The sequence below is a fragment of the Silurus meridionalis genome, chromosome 16, assembly GCF_014805685.1.
Source record: "Silurus meridionalis isolate SWU-2019-XX chromosome 16, ASM1480568v1, whole genome shotgun sequence".
NCBI classification, from domain to species: Eukaryota; Metazoa; Chordata; class Actinopteri; order Siluriformes; family Siluridae; genus Silurus; species Silurus meridionalis.
In genome coordinates, this window is record NC_060899.1 from 3,012,849 (window position 1) to 3,035,116 (window position 22,268).

At 34.9% G+C, this 22,268-nt stretch overlaps 1 protein-coding gene across 2 annotated transcripts; it reads right to left on the minus strand.

Moving 5' to 3' along the window:
- Positions 1-2,856: 2,856 nt before the first annotated feature.
- On the minus strand, positions 2,857-20,272 carry LOC124398667 (cadherin-like protein 26). 2 transcript variants are annotated; one of them, XR_006928094.1, is made up of 20 exons: positions 20,143-20,272; positions 17,788-17,847; positions 17,570-17,665; positions 14,867-15,022; positions 14,628-14,775; positions 14,169-14,350; positions 13,424-13,552; positions 12,686-12,871; positions 12,131-12,411; positions 11,845-11,987; positions 11,378-11,608; positions 10,136-10,357; positions 8,743-8,867; positions 7,971-8,033; positions 6,944-7,009; positions 6,582-6,644; positions 5,855-5,911; positions 5,688-5,750; positions 3,488-4,669; positions 2,857-3,386 (listed from the first exon to the last, which is right to left on the minus strand). XR_006928094.1 is itself a non-coding variant. In XM_046868903.1 (19 exons), exons 1-19 carry the CDS (start codon positions 20,218-20,220, stop codon positions 4,448-4,450), a joined length of 2,571 nt encoding a protein of 856 aa, XP_046724859.1. In that variant the 5' UTR covers positions 20,221-20,272; the 3' UTR covers positions 2,857-4,447. The 2 variants fall into 2 exon arrangements, 1 of the variants encoding a protein (XP_046724859.1); XM_046868903.1 differs by having other exon boundaries at positions 2,857-4,669.
- Between the last annotated feature and the right edge of the window lie 1,996 nt (positions 20,273-22,268).

Sequence of the window (22,268 nt, forward strand, 5' to 3'; positions counted from 1 at the left end):
CTTGAAATTTGACACATACATCACATTTGACAAGTCACATACATCACAAGTGTGGACAAAAAGGTCGGACAATAGTGTGTCTCTTAAGTGGCTCACTAGTGCCCCCGTTTGTCTAAAATGTGGGGTTTCTTTTACCTACAGTCCACAAATGGGTCAGTAACACCATAAAATAGTCCACTGATATTTACCCACTTGATGCACTTGCACACCGTGCATTGTTTTCTGGGGGGCACCGTATAGCGATACACAAATGTGCGAGGGCCCGCCATCGCTGCTTGCAGCTATATTTATTATTAATATTATTATTATTATTATTATTAATTAATTAATTTATTTATTTATTTAATTTTATTTTTTCGATATTGAAACCAATTAGGCTTCATTATGTATTTTTAAAAAAAAAAAAAAAAAAAAGTGGACTGTTATATAATATGTTGCTTTCTTTCCTGACATATTAAAATAAAAAATAAAAGTACAAAAAAAAAATATATATATATATATATATATATATATATATATATATATATATATATATATATATATATATATATATATATATTTGTTCTTGTGTACCATTTGACAATTGCTAAAAAGTATAAATTACAATAACTATTATTCATTTATATGCACATTATTTTACATTTATTTATTTTATATATATATATATATATATATATATATATATATATATATATATATATATATATACAGTACAGACCAAAAGTTTGGACACACCTTCTCATTCAAAGAGTTTTCTTTATTTTCATGACTATGAAAATTGTAGATTCACACTGAAGGCATCAAAACTATGAATTAACACATGTGGAATTATATACATAACAAAAAAGTGAACCAACTAGTGTCCAATACAAACTAGGCACATTTAACCTTTTTAAAATTAACATATAATAGTAACTATTAGACAACTGAAAGTATGTCATATTGTAGGTTCTTCAAAGTAGCCACCTTTTGCTTAGATTACTGCTTTGCACACTCTTGGCATTCTCTTGATGCCTACTTTGAAGTTCACTTTTTTGTTATGTATATAATTCCACATGTGTTAATTCATAGTTTTGATGCCTTCAGTGTGAATCTACAATTTTCATAGTCATGAAAATAAAGAAAACTCTTTGAATGAGAAGGTGTGTCCAAACTTTTGGTCTGTACTGTATATATATATATATATATTACTATTATATGTTCATTTTAAAGAGGTTAAATGTGCCTAGTTTGTATTGTACACTAGTTGGTTCTACAGTAACTCACTCAAAAGTAGTTAAATTCTCTCTTATGCAAAAAAACTCTATTAAATCAAGAAGTTATTGTGTGTTGAAAGTTTTTACCATATTTTTCCCAACACTTTATTGCTACAGTATCTCTTACATTTGTGATTCAGATCCTCTGGGAATCTTTTGGTTCGAATTTTTAACACGTTGTATTTTTATATCAATTCATATCCGTAATTCTGTGATTTATTTATTTATCTTTTAACATGAGAATATTTCGAACTACAGAGTTGAGCTGTTAAATTTTTGCACCAGATTTCTGTGTAGTTCAAGAGGGCTTTAAATTCACAATATTTCCTAAACACACTATTCCTTTATGTTTTTTAAGGTTCACTGACAAATTTAATATATCAAAACTATTTTTTTTTTTCCAATTTAATGCAGAATGCAGCAGGCAAAATCTTTAATAGATCCGAAAATTATGACCATATAACCCCTATCTTATACATATTGCACTGTTTTCAAGTAAAGTTTTAATTTTATTATAAAAAAACAATAAACAGAGAAAAGAAACCCCACAAAAAAACCTCCTGTTGACGCATATAAAACGTTGAATGGCCTCACTTGAATGCATTACAGTACCTGTGTGTTTTTTTCAGTTTAACTCTTTCCTTTCACCCTCGACTCTCTTAGATTTACGCCATTTGGCAGACGCCCTTTTCACAGTGACTGGCATTTATTTTGGGCCATGCTCAGGCCCAGGAGCAGCAGCTTGTGGCTGGGATTTAAACTCACAACATTTGGATCCAATGGCCAACCACTAATCTCCACCTTTATCATTAGATCTGGCAGATATCTCATTGTGGATGGAGGCTCATCAGCTAAAGCTTAATCTCAAAACAACCAGATGGCTTTTCATCCTAGGCGATTTATCTCCACCTCTCTTTAATCTCACCTTAATTCACCACCACATGCAACCTTTGGGGTAACCATGGACAATTTTTCTTCTCACATGGCTAATGGAAGGTCGGTGGTTCAAGCCCCAGTATTGACAAGCTATCACTCTTGGGTCTTTTCGCAAGGCCCCTAACCCTTTGCACAACAGTGCTTCTGAAGCTCGGACCCCAGTTTCCCAACATTACTGGGACATGTGAAGAAACAATTTCACCGTGCTCTAATGTACATGTGACATTTATAAAGTTACTTTTCATTAATTGAATTTTTCATTAATAGAAGATCAATGATTTATAGTTGTGCTTTTCAGGGTTACCCAAATGGGTTTTCTTTTTGCCAGTTTCCTACTTTTACCTCAGGAAATAATACATTTAAATTTGAGAACAATTGTTGCGACCCACCTGAGGGTTAACCTGTTAGGTCACACCCCTACTTTTGAGACTCACAGCTGAAAATGACCCACCTAACGAAGGCTATACAGGGTAAGATAAGGCAAGGGGTTGTATGGAAGTTATAGTAAATTTAGTATTGGGTTCATTGAAAGTAGCCAGAAATAAAACACACACACACACACACACACACACACACACACACACACACACACACACACAGGAGTTAACTCATATTAACATATTGACATAGTGCATTATATATATTCACTGTCCACTTCAATAAGCAGATTTACAGGTTTTATTGTTAATATGTGAAATCATGCAGATACACTGCAGGCACTGCAGAGTGTGTTCTCTGTGACTTTAATCGTGTCATGGTTAAATTTACACAAAATGCTGCGATAAACTGTTCACTAATATACCTAAAAAACACCAACTTAAGACAATTTCCTTTCCCGAACTCGCTTCCAAAATAAAAACAGAGCCTAAAACCACACACCCAATACAAATGACAGTTGCACGTCTACGACCACTGAATACCCACGTTTTGACTTTTACAATATCGCAGTGTGATGGGCAGCCAAAAAATAATAATCAAGCTTGTAATCAGGACAGGCACAAAACAATAATAAAAATCTGACATTCAAACAAACTAATACAGCCAGGTGAGCATTGACAAATCAAAGCTGAAGGCAGCGGCTCGCATTGAAATATACTGCAGTGAGCTACCATCGCCCAGTAATGGCGCCATTGTTGGCGGAAGCGGAAATGCAATAGGCTAACGGAGCAGCCAGCTGAAGCAGACCTGAACAGACTGAAAACACACATATTACAGGTATTATTATATAACAGTGCTATGTGTTGTTAAAAGTGCCATATAAATAAAATTGTATTGAAATAATGTCCATGATTTACCTTATAATAACCTCAGTATGATGATATCCCAGTGCCCGATAACCTTAATGTATTTCAATGTCCTCCCCATTTAGTAGATGCGAAGCCATTAGATCACGCTTGGGGTTTTGTAGAGTGGCAGATTAATGACACAGCTAGCAAATCTATGGAACGTCTGATGCAAGTTCACATACACTAAAGTGTCTTCAATGGCTTGAAATATCCATCCCATGGTTTTTCTGAGAGCAAGATGTCCAACGTTACTATGGTGTTTCTACATTCTTTACATGAAATGTTGTTTCTGCTTAACTTCTTGCTATCATTAATGTTAAGTGCTCCAATGATTCAACCCTGTGTGTCCTGTTGCTACCTAAAACCGCTCACTTTGTTGAGGGAACCCAGACCCAATTAGCCGCCTTAAAGTGGGAATAAATCAAAGTTTGAGTGAAATCGTGACGTCACAGGTTTTTAATTTGAGTCTAATTTCATTTAGTCGTGTCCATATATGCACAGAAATTAGGACTCGTTGATCCGAGACGACTTGTAATGCTAAAACAGACCACGGTTAGCATAACGGCTTAAACTGGACTTAACGAATGACAAAATATTGAACCAGTCACCAGAGAAAGCGAGGTCATTAGAACAGGAAGGTGTGGCCAAATGTGGAAAGTTCATTTAATACACTGAAAAGCTGCAGTAGATGTAGAATGTAGACACAAAGGATTTATGGCTGTATCATAGAAATTGTGCTAAATGTGTGCTCTTATAATGTGCCAGAAAAAATGATCAGTGTCCATCATGGAAAAAAAAAGTCATTGCTGCACCATTCTGGAATTATGATTCCTTTTTGTTTGCTTTTTCTCCTTTAGAAGGACATCGTTGCAGCTGTTGTGCTGGCAAACAACATCTCATACTTGTGACTTTTATCCATAGGGAAGGAAAACTATTTAAAAGCTGAAAGACCCAAAATGTATTTTTTATTTATTTAAACTTTATGTTGTTCTCTTTAATTCCTTGATGACAGATCTCATCCAGAGTGCTAAACTTTGGCCCCAAAGTCTGAAGAAATTCCAGATCATCTCCTTTGCTGTGGAAAGACAGCTTGTCCAGCGTCTCGTCATTGGCATCGGCTCCTTCTGAGCTGTAATCACGTGGTTGATATTCAGGAAAGTCCTGCTGCTCATTAGAAAGTTTTCTGAGCATCTGCAGTGATGAGTCATAGAAATGAACAAACATTACTGTGGATTATTAATCAATCATCATTAAACCAAAGAAACAACTGTAGACATTTTTTGAAATTTGGATGATGGAAACATGTCCTAAGGGACCATATGGGGGTCCTAAATGAATGGTATCCACGAGATATAACACACTTCCAATAGAATGCAAAAGATGAGCAGTAGAATGTCATAGGGTTACACCATCACAGTTTCTTTGGACTGATACCCATTTTAACTACTGAAACATTAAATCATTTTCCAAAAAGTGAAACTTGTATGTTCATATTAGATGCTTAGATAACAATCTGACACAAATCTAACCGTCTAATTGGATGGTGACTTTCAAATCAAATCATTCAGACTAATTGTTTTTTTATTAAGCACTATATTGTATATTGTATATATTTTTATAAGCACTTTATTGTTTTTTTATTAAGCACTGAAAATCTTTATTTTCATCAAGTTATGTTTCTATTTTATTTTATGTATTATTTCATACAAGGTGTTTTTTTATCAGACATTTATTTTGTTATTATTATTATTATTATTATTATTATTATTATAATTATTATTATATTTTTACTATTATAAGTAGTTGTAGTTGTCGTCATAGTAACCTTAAGCTGGTAGCCTTGATTTACAAACGCATGAAAACCTACATTTGCAATGTGCAAATTTTTATGTCAGAAAAAACTTTTTTATAATCATTTTTATACAGAACAATTTCACTATATCAATAAATTAAACGTTTTCTTTCTTGATGAAATCATAATTTGAATTAAACTTGAATTAAATTCATTATGTAACACGTCTGCCGAACAACTCCTTGAGAATTCATTCACACTTACTATAACAACAATAACATACAATATTCGAATACGGACATTGGAGTTGCTGTAGGAAATATCGGACCACTGTCATCTTCTGACCAATCAGAGACCACTGTAGCTTCAATACAGAGCAGGAGAGCATGTGGACATGAAAAAAGAGCAACATTTTACCCTTTCAAGCTGTTCTTCTACATTCCACTCCGACTGTGAGCTAAAGGATCTGCTGAATCCCCTCTGAAAAGTGCAAAATACAAGAAAATCAGAATATGCAAAAACCATATATGTAAAAAAAAAAAAAACTATTCATTTTAAAGTAACGTGGGGCCGTGTTTTCGTACATCAAATCGATTTCCCGTTGTGGTGCCATTTGTGCTGTTCCTGCTTCTCGTCCAGGCCTAATGGGACACAAATCACAGTTGATAGAAATAATTTCAGTATAAAAAAAAAGTTGTTTTGGACAGATAGCAGACATTCTATAGCATAGGTTTTCAACCGGGGGTCCGTGACCCTTAGGGGGTCCACGGCGGTACAGCAGGGGGGCCCCACTAATTAATGATGAATTACAAATAATAATAAATAACAAAAAAACATGGGTAAAAACATCAAAGATAAAATATTTAATTTTACAAATATTATAATTATTACATTTAAATTCTATTCAACTTAACACAGATGTTCATATAAATGTATAACAGGCCACTTGATAGTAAAAGGAAAATGTATGAAACTGCAAATCTATTACAATAAAAGACAACCGTGAACAACTTAATAAAATTGTAATTTCAATTGCAAAATATATTTGTTATGATGCATGAAACTTTTAGAAAAATTTGAAAAAATAGGAAAATATACAGACAATGATGTATGTACTGTACGACAGCAACATAGTTCTAATTGTCTTAACATAATACAACTAGCGTAATATGATTGGTTTCTATTTTTAGCAGTGGCTACATTTGACACATTTTGTATCAGGGGGTCCCTGCCCCATGTCTCTCTTGCCTAAAGGGTCCTTGACCTTAAAAACGTTAAAGACTTCAGTTCTATAGTTTTTGTAAAACTCACCATTGTCTTAGCATAGCTGTTCCTCGAGTTAGTCGTGTCATTTCCGTTAAGGACCTGTGTGAGCTTTATGGCAGAAAACCACCAGTCAGACAGACTATTTTGTCTTTAGTTTTAATATAAACATATGGGTGATGAAATAAAGACAAAAAACAGAAGGAACTACTGAAAACAAGGCATAAGAAGTAAAGCTGATGTCCTTCCGAGATGGAACAAGGAATGGCCTAAGCAAAGCTTATTATGAAGTCCTACAGCATATGCAAACACGAAAAAATTCAATAAATAGTGCTGAAAATTGTTTTTTTCATGTGTCCTGTAATATATCATCCATCTGTCTATACAAAACGCAGATGTATGGTACATACCTGAGTAGTGTTTAGCATCTGGTTGCCATAATGATTGATGGTATTTTGTTGAAACTGTGGATCAAACTAAAAAGGCGAAAGAAAGAAAAGAGAGTACGGTAAATTAAAGAGTGGGTTTGGTGCGGTAGAGTAGGGAGGCAGTAGGATAATAATAGAATGATAGTTGTACTTAATCTTATATGTACCACTGGGATGTGGTGTAAAACAGAAAAGATGGGTGAATTTGGGCAAAAAGGATATAGTAAAGCATGGATGAGGGTAGTAGGAAAGGCACAGGTTGGTGAATGTGTAAAGGAAGAATAATGTAGGATAGGGTAAAGTAGTGATAAGGATGATCTTGTATAGCAGAGAAATAAGTTATAGAAAAACAGGGTGAAAAATGAACATTGTTCAGGTTGGGGTTGGAAGTGCAGTGTATGGCAGGGTTTGTAAAAATTGACTATGATGATAAGAGTAAAGACGTAAAGACTTGGATAAGGTTTGGTGATATACAGTAGGGATGGCTGATTAGCATCGGTGCATTAGCATAAATGTTATCAATGATGCATCGATTAATAAAGTGTGGATCGAATACAAGTCGGCGTTTGTATGACGATGCATCGGTTTGAAAATATTTAATTTATACATAATTTTTAATCAAAGTGCTGTACTTTTATTATTTACAAAGTGACCAATAATTTGTGACCAATATTTTTTATGTAGATCAAAACAACAGAGACTGAGGCGTGTCCTGAGAGTCACATGGAATACAGATTAACATGGTAGAGGTAGAGCTGCATCTTCCTGCAGACACAGCTGGAAAAGAACCTCTGGTTTTATTTCAGCTTTTTCTTTTCTTTTTTTTTGCCCTACAAAGGTGTGTTTGTGAAAGGATGCACATCCCTAATAAACAGTGCAGAAGAGGTCTACAGTGCAGGTAAGGAAGGACAGAGTAAAGTAGTTACATTTTTACACTTTTAACTGTAATATGTGCTCATGCATATAAAATGCACATGCACTGAAAAAATATTAAATATCCAGTACACACCTGAAGCATTTCCGTGTTCAAGCTCTGATTAAAGCTAGTTGGGCTCTGGAGTTTTAAGTCAGACTGAAAGAAGAAATATAATAATTTTAAATGAATATGTATTGAAGTACATATACTGTAACAAAATAACACACACAATGCATACAACACAGATTGCATGCTTGTACTGCAGTTCAGGCTTCTTATAGCTAATATAGATGAACAAGCTTTTTTTTATCAAGTAGTGCATCAATTAGCAATTCCCCATACGTCCTCTGTGATGAAATAAATCATTTCAAATAGTAGTGCTCAGATTCCTGCAATGTTCACAAAACTTAGTTTGCTCAGACTTGTCCAGTAGTCCGATTTGAGTAAAAAAATAAAATAAAAAAGAATTTAAAAATGTAATGTGTAGACTGTGCAAAAATAAAGGCTTGAGTCTTCAGTCTTGAGGACTTCAAGCACCTCTAAGCATGTTGACCAAGTCCTGTATAGGCTGAGACAGAAGAGGAGTAACACACCTTTATACTTTAGTCATCTGCTTTCCTACACCTCCAGTGCAGCACCTGAATTTATTCAATAATGTCTAAAGCGTCTGTTACTGGAGAACAAACAGGATCTGCCTGCACTATAAACTGTATGGCACAAGGACCCGATGCACTTCAATACCAACTTCCCTGTTTAAGCTTAATAACTTTGGGACAGTGCAGAAAGTGAAACATGTGACTAGCCTGACAGCTAGCGTTAGCAAGGAGACAATGCTACAGAGTAAAATTAGTGACTGAGAACACACCTTGCACAGTGAACCTCCTCCTTCCTCGTTGTAGATGATCAAGGTTTGGTTTCCATCGTCTGGCAACGCCTGCTTGAAATTCTTTTTCTCTTTACACTCACAGAAGAAAAACAAGCAGAGCAGCACTGGGGGAAAAAACAACAACAACAAACTATGCCTTTAATAACCTCTTGATTGATATGACTTTTTGGTTCAATGAAGCAGAAACTGATTCCGTTCCGCTGTTTAGCATCAGCCTCGTCCATATTATATATTTATTTTCTAAATCTGCCTGAATGCCTACATACAATCTAACCTGAACTGAACTGAACTCACACACACACACACAACTGTGTGACAACCCGGACTCAACACACACTCGTACTCACTTCACACATCCATAAGTTCAGTACCACTCACATTACATCACTTCATTACCATAAACTTTTTAAATGCTTTCTTTGCACATCTTTTCTGAACTGCTGCTATACTGCTCATTTGCACAATATTTTTGTTTACATTTTGTACTGTTCAATTTTGTTCACTTTGTCTTGTCACAACAGGTTTACTGGCAGAGCTATTTTGTGTTTGGTCCTGCACTGTCTTGTGTTGTCTTTGCACTGTTTTGTGTTGTCCTGAACTGTCTTGTGTTGTCTTTGCACTGTTTTGTGTTGTCCTGAACTGTCTTGTGTTGTCTTTGCACTGTTTTGTGTTGTTTTGAACTGTCTTGTGTTGTCTTTGCACTGTTTGCACCAGGTTGCACACATGCACTTTCTGTGGCGAGGACACCTACTAGTCCTTAGCCCTGTGTTTTCGGTTTCTGTGATTGTTGTTGTATGTAGCATCAGGGTTCTAGAGCAATGTTGTCTCATTTCACTGTGTACTGCATCAGCTATATATGGTTGAAATGACAATAAAAGCTTCTTGACTTGACTAATGAATTAATTTGCATGTCTTTTACAATCGTTTGGGTTTTTTACCCTAATAACTGTCCATATTATATATATTATAATTTACCACGTTACCTTTGTGTTCATAAGACCGTATTACCTGTTCCAGCCACTAACCGAGTGTGAACGCAGCTTAATTCAACTATATTATACTGTTTATCTTGGAAAAGCGTTAATGAGACAAACGATGTCATGAGGTGAGGTGAATGGCCGTCAATTTAGACATGCAGTTTACTAAATGGTAAATAAAGCTTTTGTATGTTTTAGCTTTATTAGTCTTTGAGCTCCAGTTAAAAAAATAATACAATAGAGGTTCAAACACAAACTTTTATCTATTTTTATAAAAAAAATAATTATTTATAATGGTGAGAATTGGGCACCTTTTTTTCTCAGCCAAATGTAAATGTAAAATGTTTTATGTAAATATGTTCTGATTTAGCTTAACTCTTCTGGAAAACACTTACAAGCCAACAAGAACAATGCTCCCAGTAGAATTCCAATAGCTCCTCTGTGGAGGCTGGAGGATCGAGGTAGCAGACCCTGACATACGTCTCCTTTCCCGCAGTTGCACACCACCACATGCAAAACGTCTTGTGCTACCACCCCCTGTTGGTCTGCGATCTTCAGGGGAACTGTGTATGTCCCGTAGGGCAGACTCGTCAGGCTGACCAATGAGGTTTCGGCTCCTGAGGTAGAACCACAGCAGAAAGGCAAACAAATGATCATCTGGTACAGGTATCTAAAATAATAGTGCATTAATCTAAACCTGCAACACTGACAGAGGTCTAATAAACACCATCTGACCAATCAGGGCATGTCTGTGGGATAAAATTGGTTTGATGCTTGTACAAGTTCCGATAACTTTGATATATTATATTATATTATATTATATTATATTATATTATATTATATTATATTATATTATATTATATTAGTACTATATTATTAATTATAATTAGTACTAATATTTATTAACGCATGATTAACGCAGAGCGCATTTTTTTTGACCATTTTTATTTAAAAAAATAAAAAAATTAAACGTTCAACGCAACACATTTATTCACAACGTCCTTTTTTATTCAAATATATAAAAAAATAAAACAAACTCCACCGAAAAATAATTTTTAATCACTAAACATTTGTTTTACCGATGCGCCAAGTCTCAAATCAAGCACCAAAATCCGCCATGATGCACATCCCGCAATTAAAACCGTCCGTGTGGAAACATAGCAAAAGTTCAGTTTTCGTTTTCTGATGATTTACGTAATTTAAAACACCATAATTATTTTAAAACATTTACAAGAATATTTTGTCTTCATGCTCTATGCTGCTTGGTTTCACTAATAATAAAAACATTTGCATAAAGCTTTAATATTTGTTCATGTCCATGTTGATTAGAGTATTAAAAACTTTTAATGTATTCATTTAGGGTACAATTAGAACAGATAAAAATGTACTCATGACAATAATTAAATATCAATGAATAAATATTATAATCAAGTGACAGCTCTAGCTTTATTATATTATATTATATTATATTATATTATATTATATTATATTATATTATATTATATTATATTATATTATATTATATTATATTATATTATATTATATCGCTCACAATAAAACCTACACCAGCAGCTCCTGCAGTTTCTGTTGACTGTAAATATAATGATGTGACTAATCCTGTTACTCTCTATTCTTACCTGTGCTTGGGTCAAATCTCCACAGTCTCTTCAGCTCCACATCATCTTTTCCAAGTGTAAAAGTAAAGGGTCCACCAAATGGAAAAACATCAGCATCATCTGCAGTGACTCTCCCTCTGTCTGCTTTATTCCCACACATCACCGTGGTGTTGGAGGTGAGACGAGGTGTATTATCGTTCTTATCCCCAAGATGGATCACCAAAGTTCCTGTTCCTGTGCCAGGAGGTTCTCCTGTGTCGCAAAACAAATGAGAGAATGAAGAGTTGACATTGTTATTGTATATATTTGATTATTTTATACATATTTTTACATGTTCACCATTATTCATGGAACACGTAAGCATTATTTAGGAGATACAGCTGAAAGCTTTGCCATTTAAAAATATATATATATTTTCTTTGTTAAATAGTATTATCTTTATTTTGGAACTAAGTTTTGTATAAAAACCTGGTTTTACGTGGTCGTACCATTATCAATTGCTCGCATCACGACAGTGTAGGTGCTGTTGTGGACATATGGAGACTCCCGGTCCATCTTTTTTACCAAGGTTATCTTGCCTGTCTTTGGGTCTATGGACACCCACTTAGCTGGATCTTCTACTAGCTCGTACCTTGAAACACACCAACAGTCATTCACATGTCCGTAAGGTTTTATTATTGTTGTAAACTTCTACAAAAGAGAACCTTTTGATTCTAAAGAAACTCTCCAAGTTATTAACCTGAAGAAAAAGATTGCTTGTCACACACACTGTACCTGATTTTATTTGGGTCTGAATCCTCATCTGTGACTATGGGCGTGTACAACACTTCTCCTGGATCTTCTTCCTCAACCTTGAAAACACTCTGAATCGTATTCTTAAACACTGGGGGGTCGTTCACGTCGATGACTTTGATGGAGACTTTAGCAGTGCCGCCAACTTTTCCTTCTTTCGGTACAGCACTGACCGGCTTCCAATTATTGCATACAAACAAGGGCTCTTCATTCTCCACACCGATTTCCAGCTCGGCTAGAGTCGTTCTCTCATAATCCTTTCCCTGTGGAACAAGAACATACAGATCCATGAATTAAATAAATCATATGATATAATATATATATAAGTATATATATATATTTTTTTTTTCTGTGTATCTAATCTAGTAACTTATCTATTATCTGTGTATCCAATCTGTTATCTAACTGCCAAGCTGTTACCTGTGTATTATATACCAAATTATTCTATTTAATAAATTGACGATTTTTGGAGCAAATCATTTTTCACATGAAAAGATTAATATAATGACTTTGTGAATGTGACCTTCTGAAATCTACCTTAATGACAGTCAGCACTCCTTCATTGGTTACTGGGTCTGTCTCAATCTTATAGTTGCCCTCCTCATTCCCCTTCAGGATTTTAAACACCGGTCGGGACCCTGGAGTGTTCGGAGTGTCCTCGTCTCGCACCCGCATCCTTAAAATCTCCTTATTGGTTTCCATTTCCATAACCTTAGCATTCAACTAAAGCATAGAAATCAGCCAGTTAATACTATAAGTTTATAACAAACCAATAGAAATGCATTGATATTATATTTATATCAAATTATAAATAATTAAATTGAAGGTCTGGTAAATGGTGGAGCTTTATAATAGAATTTGACTGGATCCTGTTTCAGGAGTGCCTCAGGGCTCAGTTATAGGACCATTGTTGTTTATTTATTTTTATATTAGAGTTTATTACACAAATTAAAGGATAATCCATTAAGGCTTTTATAGCATAATTGGCATTTATTGATTTGTTTTTTTCTGCCATGGTTTGGATTTGCTGTATTCTCGGGACTTTTCACTTTTATCCATTCATGTGTCATTTCTTTTCTTATGGATGTGGTCTCCCATTCATAGCACAACTTCCTGTTCACCATTATTTGGAACGAAGTGATAAACAGCGCTGTAAGAGCAGCTTCAGAGAACAGCATTATTTCATTTTATGATAAAATACATGGATAAGTCGCTCTAACACATGAATCTAATTTGTCACCGATAAAGAAGATAGAGATAGAAGCAAATCTTTACCACTGGAGCCGTGAACACGGGAGGGTGAGTGTTGGAGTCAGTGATTTGGATGTTTACGGTCGTCGTGGAGGAGAGCGACGGCGTTCCATGGTCCTTTGCCTCGACGAGCAGTTTATACTCTTTGACTTTCTACAGCACATGAGCAAAAGCAAGGGTCAGAGGTGTGTTTTTGTATATACTAACTGCAGTATTAATAGTCTAATCGACCTTCCGTACAATATTTTGAAAAAAGGACATTTTAATAAAATTTTACATCATAAAATATTTTTTTTCTATAAAAATTCATCTGTATGCAACTCATTTACAGGGTTTTGTAAAAAAAAAAAAAAAGAATAAACATTATTTGTCATATGTACAGTACATTTCAGCACATTAAAATTCTTACACAGTGCAATTTATTGCATATGACAAAGGCAGAGGAGTCAGAACACTGGATTGGCATATAATACAGCACAGAGAGTTAAGGGCCTTGCTCAAGGGCCCAAGAGGGCAGCTTGGCGATTCTGGGGCCTGAACACCTGACCTCCAGATCAGTAACCCAGAGCCTTAAGCACAGTTATTACCATTCCATTATTTTTTTTTCCTTTCTTCTTTACTTATCAAGAAAGGATTTTGAAATTATTTGTAGTCATCAGTGTAACATGTTAAGCAGGTCAGAGTATAACTGCTTTTACGCTACATAAGAAAACCACGATAATCCAACTGCGTCCTGCAAGTACTGAATTTTGCGCATGTTGAGACTCACATCGTAATCAAAGCATCCGGTGAAGGCCAGTTTCATGATCATGCTGTCTCTTAAATCTGAGAAGGAATCCAGGGTGATCTTTGGCAGCGCTGGTTCCTGAGACACAATCCTCATGGCGATGCGCGAGTTATCGTTGTCTTTCTCATCGTTGTCTTTTGCTTGGAGTGAAACAGGAAGTTGGCCTGAGACAGAAAAGAGAGCAATTAGGAAAAAGGGAAGGTTAAATGATGTGATCTTTTTTATCGGTTACCTAACCCTAACCCAAAATAAAATATTTTGTGTGTGTGTGTGTGTGTGTGTGTGTGTGTGTGTGTGTGTGTGTGTGTGTGTGTGTGTGTGTGTGTGTGTATAAGAGAGATTCTCACTTTTCATGTTGTCTAAATTCATTATATGTGTGTGTGTGTGTGTGTGTGTGTGTGTGTGTGTGTGTGTGTGTGTGTGTGTGTGTGTGTTGCTTACCTTCTTTTACGTTCTCTGGAATTTTGACGTATAGAACCTCAGGTATGAAGACTGGTGGATTATCGTTCTTGTCATTTATAGCCACATTAAACGCCAACGTTTTGTCCAGAATTTCACCAGTTTTTTCGTCCATCACATCAAAATTCACCTGGCGGAATAAAACAACTAAAGATAAAACGACTGAAAATGAAATATGAAATAAATTTAAATACCCATGAACGATTTGATTGGTTACTCACATGGAAGATGGGGTACTTTTCCCGGTCTATGGGCTTGTGCACAAATAACTCGCCCGTCTTCGCGTTAACAGTGAACACATCCCGCGGATCTTCGTTCACTCCCTGACCGCTGATGCTGAAGAGCACAGAGTAAGTCAGCGTCCTGTCGTTGTGCAACTGGGGACAAAAGAAAAAAAAAAAAGAAAAATGGGATTCAATGATTCATACAGTTTATCATCAACTTTGCATGATGTCTGATGAGCAAAAACAATTGCAGTGGATGTTATTGACTGCACTGTGAGCAGTATCAGGTCGTGTATTTCACCCCCAGACCTTCAGTGATGTTCTACCTGAATCAGTCAACCTTTAATAGCATCATGACGACGCCACGGCTACAGAAAGCATCAGTATTATAGAGACGCAGTAGAACAGAGCGCTGCATCACACACAGGAATCTCATACAGTGACAATGAACGTCATCACTGAAGATAAAACCAAATAAACACAATTCAACACGTCTCCTTTAATTTTTTCTTATAATGTATTTCTTTCTTTCTTTCTTTCTTTCTTTCTTTCTTTCTTTCTTTCTTTCTTTCTTTCTTTCTTTCTTTCTTTCTTTCTTTCTTTCTTTCTTTCTTTCTTTCTTTTCTTTCTTTTCAGTGGGGTGACAGGTAAAAAAAATTAAGATAAAATTGTACTTATTTATTTGTTTGTTTGTTTGTTTGTTCTTTTCTTTCTTTCTTTCTTTTTAGTGGGGGGGTGACAGGTAAAAAAAAAATTAAAGATAAAATTGTATTTGTGTTTTTTTTTTTCTTTGTTTGTTCTTTTTTTCATTCTTTCTTTTTAGTTGGGCTGACAGGTAAAAAAAATACAAATAAAATTTGATTTATTCATTTATTTTTTGGCTTGTTTTTTTGTTCTTTTTTTTTTTTATTTTATTTGGGCTGACAGGTAAAAAAATATATATTAAAGAAAAATTATTTTCTTTTTTTCCTTTTGCTTTTTTCTGACAGGTACAAAAATCATTACCTTCAAAAACAAACTTTATTTAAAATTAATGAATTAATGTATATGTAAAAAAAAAAAAAAAACCTAACAAAAAAAAAAGTCCCAATTTTTGTATTTTATGAAAGTTATGAGATTATTTATTTCACTTTAAGTTTACTTAACTTGCATATTTGTGGAGGGGTTTGTGCTTCGTATCTCAGAGTTAGTTTTAGAGGACGTGTGTGGAGGAGGTGAGTGAGATGTAACATACAGGGCAGACGATTAGACCAAACAATAGACAAGACCAGACAAGGGAAGAAACTCGCCATAGACTTGGTAATTATCCACACAATGGGTTGGGGGTGGGGAGCGTGTGCAAGCAGGAGAAGTTGTAGCACCAAAGACTTAACTAATAAATGCAGAACACCAGCAATGTGAATATTGTGTTGTGAATGCCTGAGATGTGTGGTGTGGTTTGGGTAATATTACTTATGCTACATTCTGTAAGATCATACACTATATGTGTGACTTTCTTCTGTAGATCGATAAATAGATTGATGAATTAATTCTGGCAAACAGTCCGAAATGATTGGAACTGGAATCCATTGATTGGTCTTTATGGAATGATTTGGTCTTTTCCCAAACCACAATTTTTTATTTAGATCTTGATAGATAAACACAACACGCTTCATCTTGTCTTGAAACTGGATTTTCAAAAGAAAAAGGTTTCAGAAATGCCAATAAATCATCTGTAAATTGCAGTGCATGTGTCTGACACATATATGCAGACAAAACACCATAAATGGTAAAGCATGCAGACGGCTGGAAACACAAAAAAAGATTTCTCAATTGTGAAAGAACAGGAATTTGTTCAAAGCAGATGTTTTGACTCGTTATGATACAAAAAAAAAACAAGTTAGCAGCAAAACCACCCCAAAAAAACAAATGACAGAATAAAGCTGAATGACAGTAGGTGTGCACTGCTTTTTGGAAAGAAAAGGGGAAAATAAAAGGTGATATCGACATCATATCGAGTTCACCATCATACAGGACGATTATTTTCCCATTGTTTTATGCTTTAGGTTACACAGCGTAAAAGAGATGACATGGCAAAAAAAAAGAATTTACATGCCAACTTTTACACTTACAACTTTTTTTTTACATTTTAATTTATTTTTGTTATTATTACTACTACTGATAATAATAATAATAATAATAATAATAATAATAATAATAATAATAATAATAATAATAATAATAATAATAATAATAATAATAATAATAAGGGTCTCTATTGAAATTTAGTTAGAATTAATTATTATTATTATTATTATTATTATTATGTTATTATTGTTATTAATATTATTATGGTTATTAATGTTATTATTATGGTTATTATTGTTATTATTATTATTATTATGGTTATTATTGTTATTATTAATACTATTAGTATTCTCATTGGTGGCATTTCTCTTATGTAATTCTTTAAAAAAAATACATAAATTATATTTAGCATATTTATTATTACTTTTTTATTACTATCAAGGGTCTCTTTGGTTTCATCTGATTTACTTTTGGATGTTCAGAATATAAATCTTATATAAAATGCATTCATTTATAACTACATAATTTGCATCTGGACAGTGGCAGTGTATTACTAGTTTTTCTTGTTGTCTTACTTTTTTTCTTTTTAAAGCGATTTTACAAATCAATACATTAATTTACAAGTTGCCAAACCTCTGTAACTTTCTGAGGAAAGGGTCCGAGACTTTCTTCCTCCAGTTCAAAAGTAGACAGCACCCATCTCCTCTTGGAACGAATGAGCACTCGCTCCTTAGAAAGAAAGCCACAAGGCAATGTTCAAGTTTTGAAAATCACAAAATATACTGAATATTATTATTTCATGGAAATCACTTTGAATACATTTTGGGAGAAAGTTAGTAATATATACATACGTCAGTCTCTTTTGTGATCTTGTTCTTGCTTGGTAGCACATGTGAACTCTCGGCCCACAGCTGAAAACACGCACCACACCAAAAAACAGAGAAATGATGTATAAATGATATAATACAAAGTGATTTATGTTTAAAACTGAACCTGTTCATGTATCCAGAATTTGCAGAAATTTCTACAAGAATATTCGATCATTATTGAGTAAATCCATATAAATAATACATTTAATTTTATGAATTTTTTAGCAGTTTAACAATGGAAAATTGCCCCAAAGCTGCGTTACAGGACTACATTTGTTCGAATATAGTCCATATAAGTTTATATTTAATGAGTGAGCCAGTGGTGGTATGAGTGATTGAAACACTCCCTGAGGTGGTATGAGGAAGAATCTTTTAGCGCAATCAGACACATCAGACCAAATGCTCATTGATTACCATTTCGTTGTTGCGATTATCTAATGTTTACTGATGGACGCTTGAGTGCAAAACTGCAATTCCGAGCCATAAACCAACACCTCAGTGGGTTCAATAGCATTCAGAACAGCCATCATCTTAAAATAGAGATATAATATTGGATTTGACATTCACACCTCGCTCTAATTAGGCACTTTAGTCACAAATCATTTTTATGTGTTATAGTTACAATCGCAACACTGTATCCAAGGTTTTCCGCCAGAGGCTTAACAGTTTTACTTCTCTTAATTAAATGTTATTTAGAGTCATTTAGTGTTGCATAAGGATCTAAAATGCGCTTAATGCAGTATGTTCAATTCCCTCCTTATTTCATTTCTCCATTCTTAAACACTTAATCATAGTGACAGTTTATTAACCTTTAATAAAACATAATGTCCAGGTGTTAAAAAAAGCTTTCAGGCTCTGTAGATTTACAAACTGGTTTCGATTTCGAGCCCTCGAGGCTCCTTCTTGTCTGGATGCTCTACCTGCTTCATGGGAAATAGTTACAAAACAATACTAAATATAACAGTTAAGTTATAAAACAAACCGTGGCATTTGCCCTTAGGCCGAGGTGTTCACGCGACACAAGCCATGAAACGGAGCCAGATGTGTTGATTTTCCGACACGCGCTAAATTGGCTGTCTGTTCTAATAGCATGAGGTCAGGAGTCACTGGATCACTTTCTCATGCATTTAATGAGCTGAATAATAATGATGTGCTACATGCAAAGGATTGTTTTTTTTTTTATTTTATTTTTATTTTAAAGTAAATCAAGGACTTTATATAAAAGAGCCATCTTTACTCAAAACGCATTTTTACAGGGAGTTTAGTGAATAAAAACTGCCTGTCAATACCTACTATTACTGTTGTTGCACAAATTACAACACCACCACCTCATGTTGCCTTTTGCAGTTATCTTTACTGGTCAGTATACACACACACACACACACACACACACACACACACACACACACACACACACACACCTTATTTTGACTAATGCCCTTCTGGCTTTATTTACTTCCCTTTTGCACATTGTACCATGTTATTATTAATAAATATTGCACTTTGCAACGTATTTATTGTTTTAGACAACAGCACTGAGCTGGTCTCTACATCTCTACCTCACACTTTGCAATCCTATAATAGGTTTATCGTTTATTGTATATACATATGTATATTTAGATTTGCTAGATTTATTTATGTACACAAAAGTATTATTTTTGTTTTTAGTATTATTTTTATTTTATATATATATATATACACAATACTTTTGTGTACATAAATAAATCTAGCAAATATATATATATATATATATATATATACACATACATACATACATACATACATAGAGTATATCTACATTTATAGCATTTGGCAGACACCCTTATCCAGAGCGATTTACATTTATCTAATTCATACAATTGAGAAGCTATGGAGTTAAGAGCCTTGCTCAGGGGCCCATGAGTGTCATCTTGATGTGGCTGGAATTTAAACTCAGATTACCTTCAGATCCAAAGTCAATGCTGTAAACCATAAGCTACCACCAGCTTGAGATACTAAGAAACTCATAAATTTCATTTCACAGTGTAAAGGTGTTCCCCCAGGCCACCACACAAATATACTACACTAGTTGCTTAATCAGTCAAATGCATTCATCAAAAACAGTCTATTTTTAAAACAATAGTTTCTGAAACTAAAAGTAAAAGTGAAGTAAAATGTAAATCAAACCCCAGACTACATCAAGAAGAAATGTCTCAGCCCAGTAAACAGACCCTGACATGTGCAAACTAGAATCCCAAGAGAGCAGAAAACTCCTCCAAGCTCAGCAGTTAACATTCAACACTGATCATGCAAAACAAACGGTGCTACATTCAGTCCTACAGAAATATTCCTACTCACAGCCAGAAGAAAAAGAACCAAAACAATGCTTTTCCTCATCCTGGAGTTTGTACGAGAAGCCGTCGTAGTGTTCCTCATACCATGTGTGCACTATCCTCTCGTTTTTTTTTTGTGTGTGTGTGTGTGTGTGTGTGTGTGTGCATTGTGTCAATTCCTCACCTCAAAGCCATTGGTGTAGGTGTGGCCACGCTGTCATGAGTGAGGGATGAAAGAGGCTGGCTGTTGTGCATCCTACACTCGATATTCATCCATCCATGCGAAAAACAGGACTGTCTAGTTCCAGTGTCAGATGAAGAGCCTCTGTTACATGATCAGTGCTTAGAGTATATACACACTGGTGAGTGTGTGTGTGTGGTGTGTGTTGTACATTGTGTCGCTCGGATGACTTGAAAAACATCCCCAATAGCCAGTTTAAAAACATCTCTTTTTTTTGTGGCTTTCGATGTTTTTTACACTCATTTTGTGCTTTTTTGTACTACTTCTACTACACATTTATTTACTTTGCTTATATATAGATTCATTTGTGAAGCTTGCATGGTGCAAAAGTGAAGGGTATACATTCACTCAACTTTACTCAACTAAGCATCTTTACATAATTACTGTTAGACTACAACATCTGAGACTAATAATGCTGAAATTAAGGCTGAATACAAAGAAATGCTGGATGATATAAGCTACATTTATCCAACATTTCTCTACTGTCAAATAAAAAATGTTACCGTAATTACCGGACTATAAGCTGCAGGTGTCTACAATGAAACTAATGAACTTTACACAGGCTTTAACAAAAGACAGTGTCTGTTACACGGTGTAACGGGTGAAATATGTTGTGGCTCCTTTAAGAGCAGAGCGGCATTTTGGGAATAGCCTGGCACCGCATTTTTTATTACTGCATGTGTGCAAGACTGAGGAATATGTCCTTATTATTTTCTGATGCTCATTTCTAAGTTTCTTGTAGACTAACCTGTAACACTGTTGCCAAGAAAAATAAAAAAGCACGAGTTTTAGAATCCTGTCTGTGATAATAGGATTTCACTCAACGCGTTACAACGACTTGTATCTAAACAGTAGCCTACCAAGAAAGTCATTGTTCACTGTCTTCCTCCTTCCTTTCACAACTATTTCTCTCGAGAGTTTATCTTTTGGCATCGTCGTGTGTTTAAAAAAACGTTTTTTTCTTCCGATGTCGTGCAGCTCAGAACACAGGTGAGGTACGTTTTTTCGTTTCCATTCGGAGATTTTATTGGTCTAAAGTTATGGGGTTCTGTTTTTTGGCTTGAAGTTTGTGAAACCGGGAAAAACCCAGGAAAAGTTCATAAATAAGCTGCTTTGTTGTTTAAGCATGGGGTTCAAAACGTGGGAAAAAAGTAGCGGCTTATAGTCCGAAAAATAAGGTATATGACTGGATTTTATTTTTAATTTTAAATATTCCATTTCATATTCGTGAACAACAAAGTTTCCTGTTTACCATTTTTGTGTAAACTGGGTCGGTTTTTACCCACAAACATAGTTCCCTGTTTTCAAATCCTTCCAGATTCTGCTGTTTTCATGCACTGGTTTTTATAACAGTTTCCGAACTTCAACAATGGATCTCTACTAAACTTTTGAATGTGTTTGTTGTGATTTGGGATTTCGTTCAGCCTATGTGAGCATTTTGACGCCATGTAATTGCTGTTCTAGTTTATCCTGAAGGTGTTTATTTGTTTAAGTGTTTTTTGCTGTCTAAAAAGGTGCAGGTAGGCGGAACTGGTTATGCTAAATTGCCCCTATGTGAACGCGGGACTGTTTGACTGTGAACACACCATGGTTTTTGAAGGTCCTGGCCTCAACCCCACCAAACACCTTAAGGCTGAACTGGAATGCCAAAGACAAGGCGATCAAAGTGCTTTTATGGGCTGAAAGGCCAAAGGAAATGAGGTAGTTCAATGGTTAAGATGTTGGACTTTTGATTAGAAGGTCATTAGTTTTAATCCCAGCACCACCAATCTGCTACTTCTGGGTCCTTGAGCAAGACCCTCAACTGCTCAGTTGTATAATTGAAAGGATAACAGCGCCTCTGTGTACAAACCACGCCAACAGCCCAAACATTCCATTACAGGACCCCATGTGCACTCATTCACTCACTC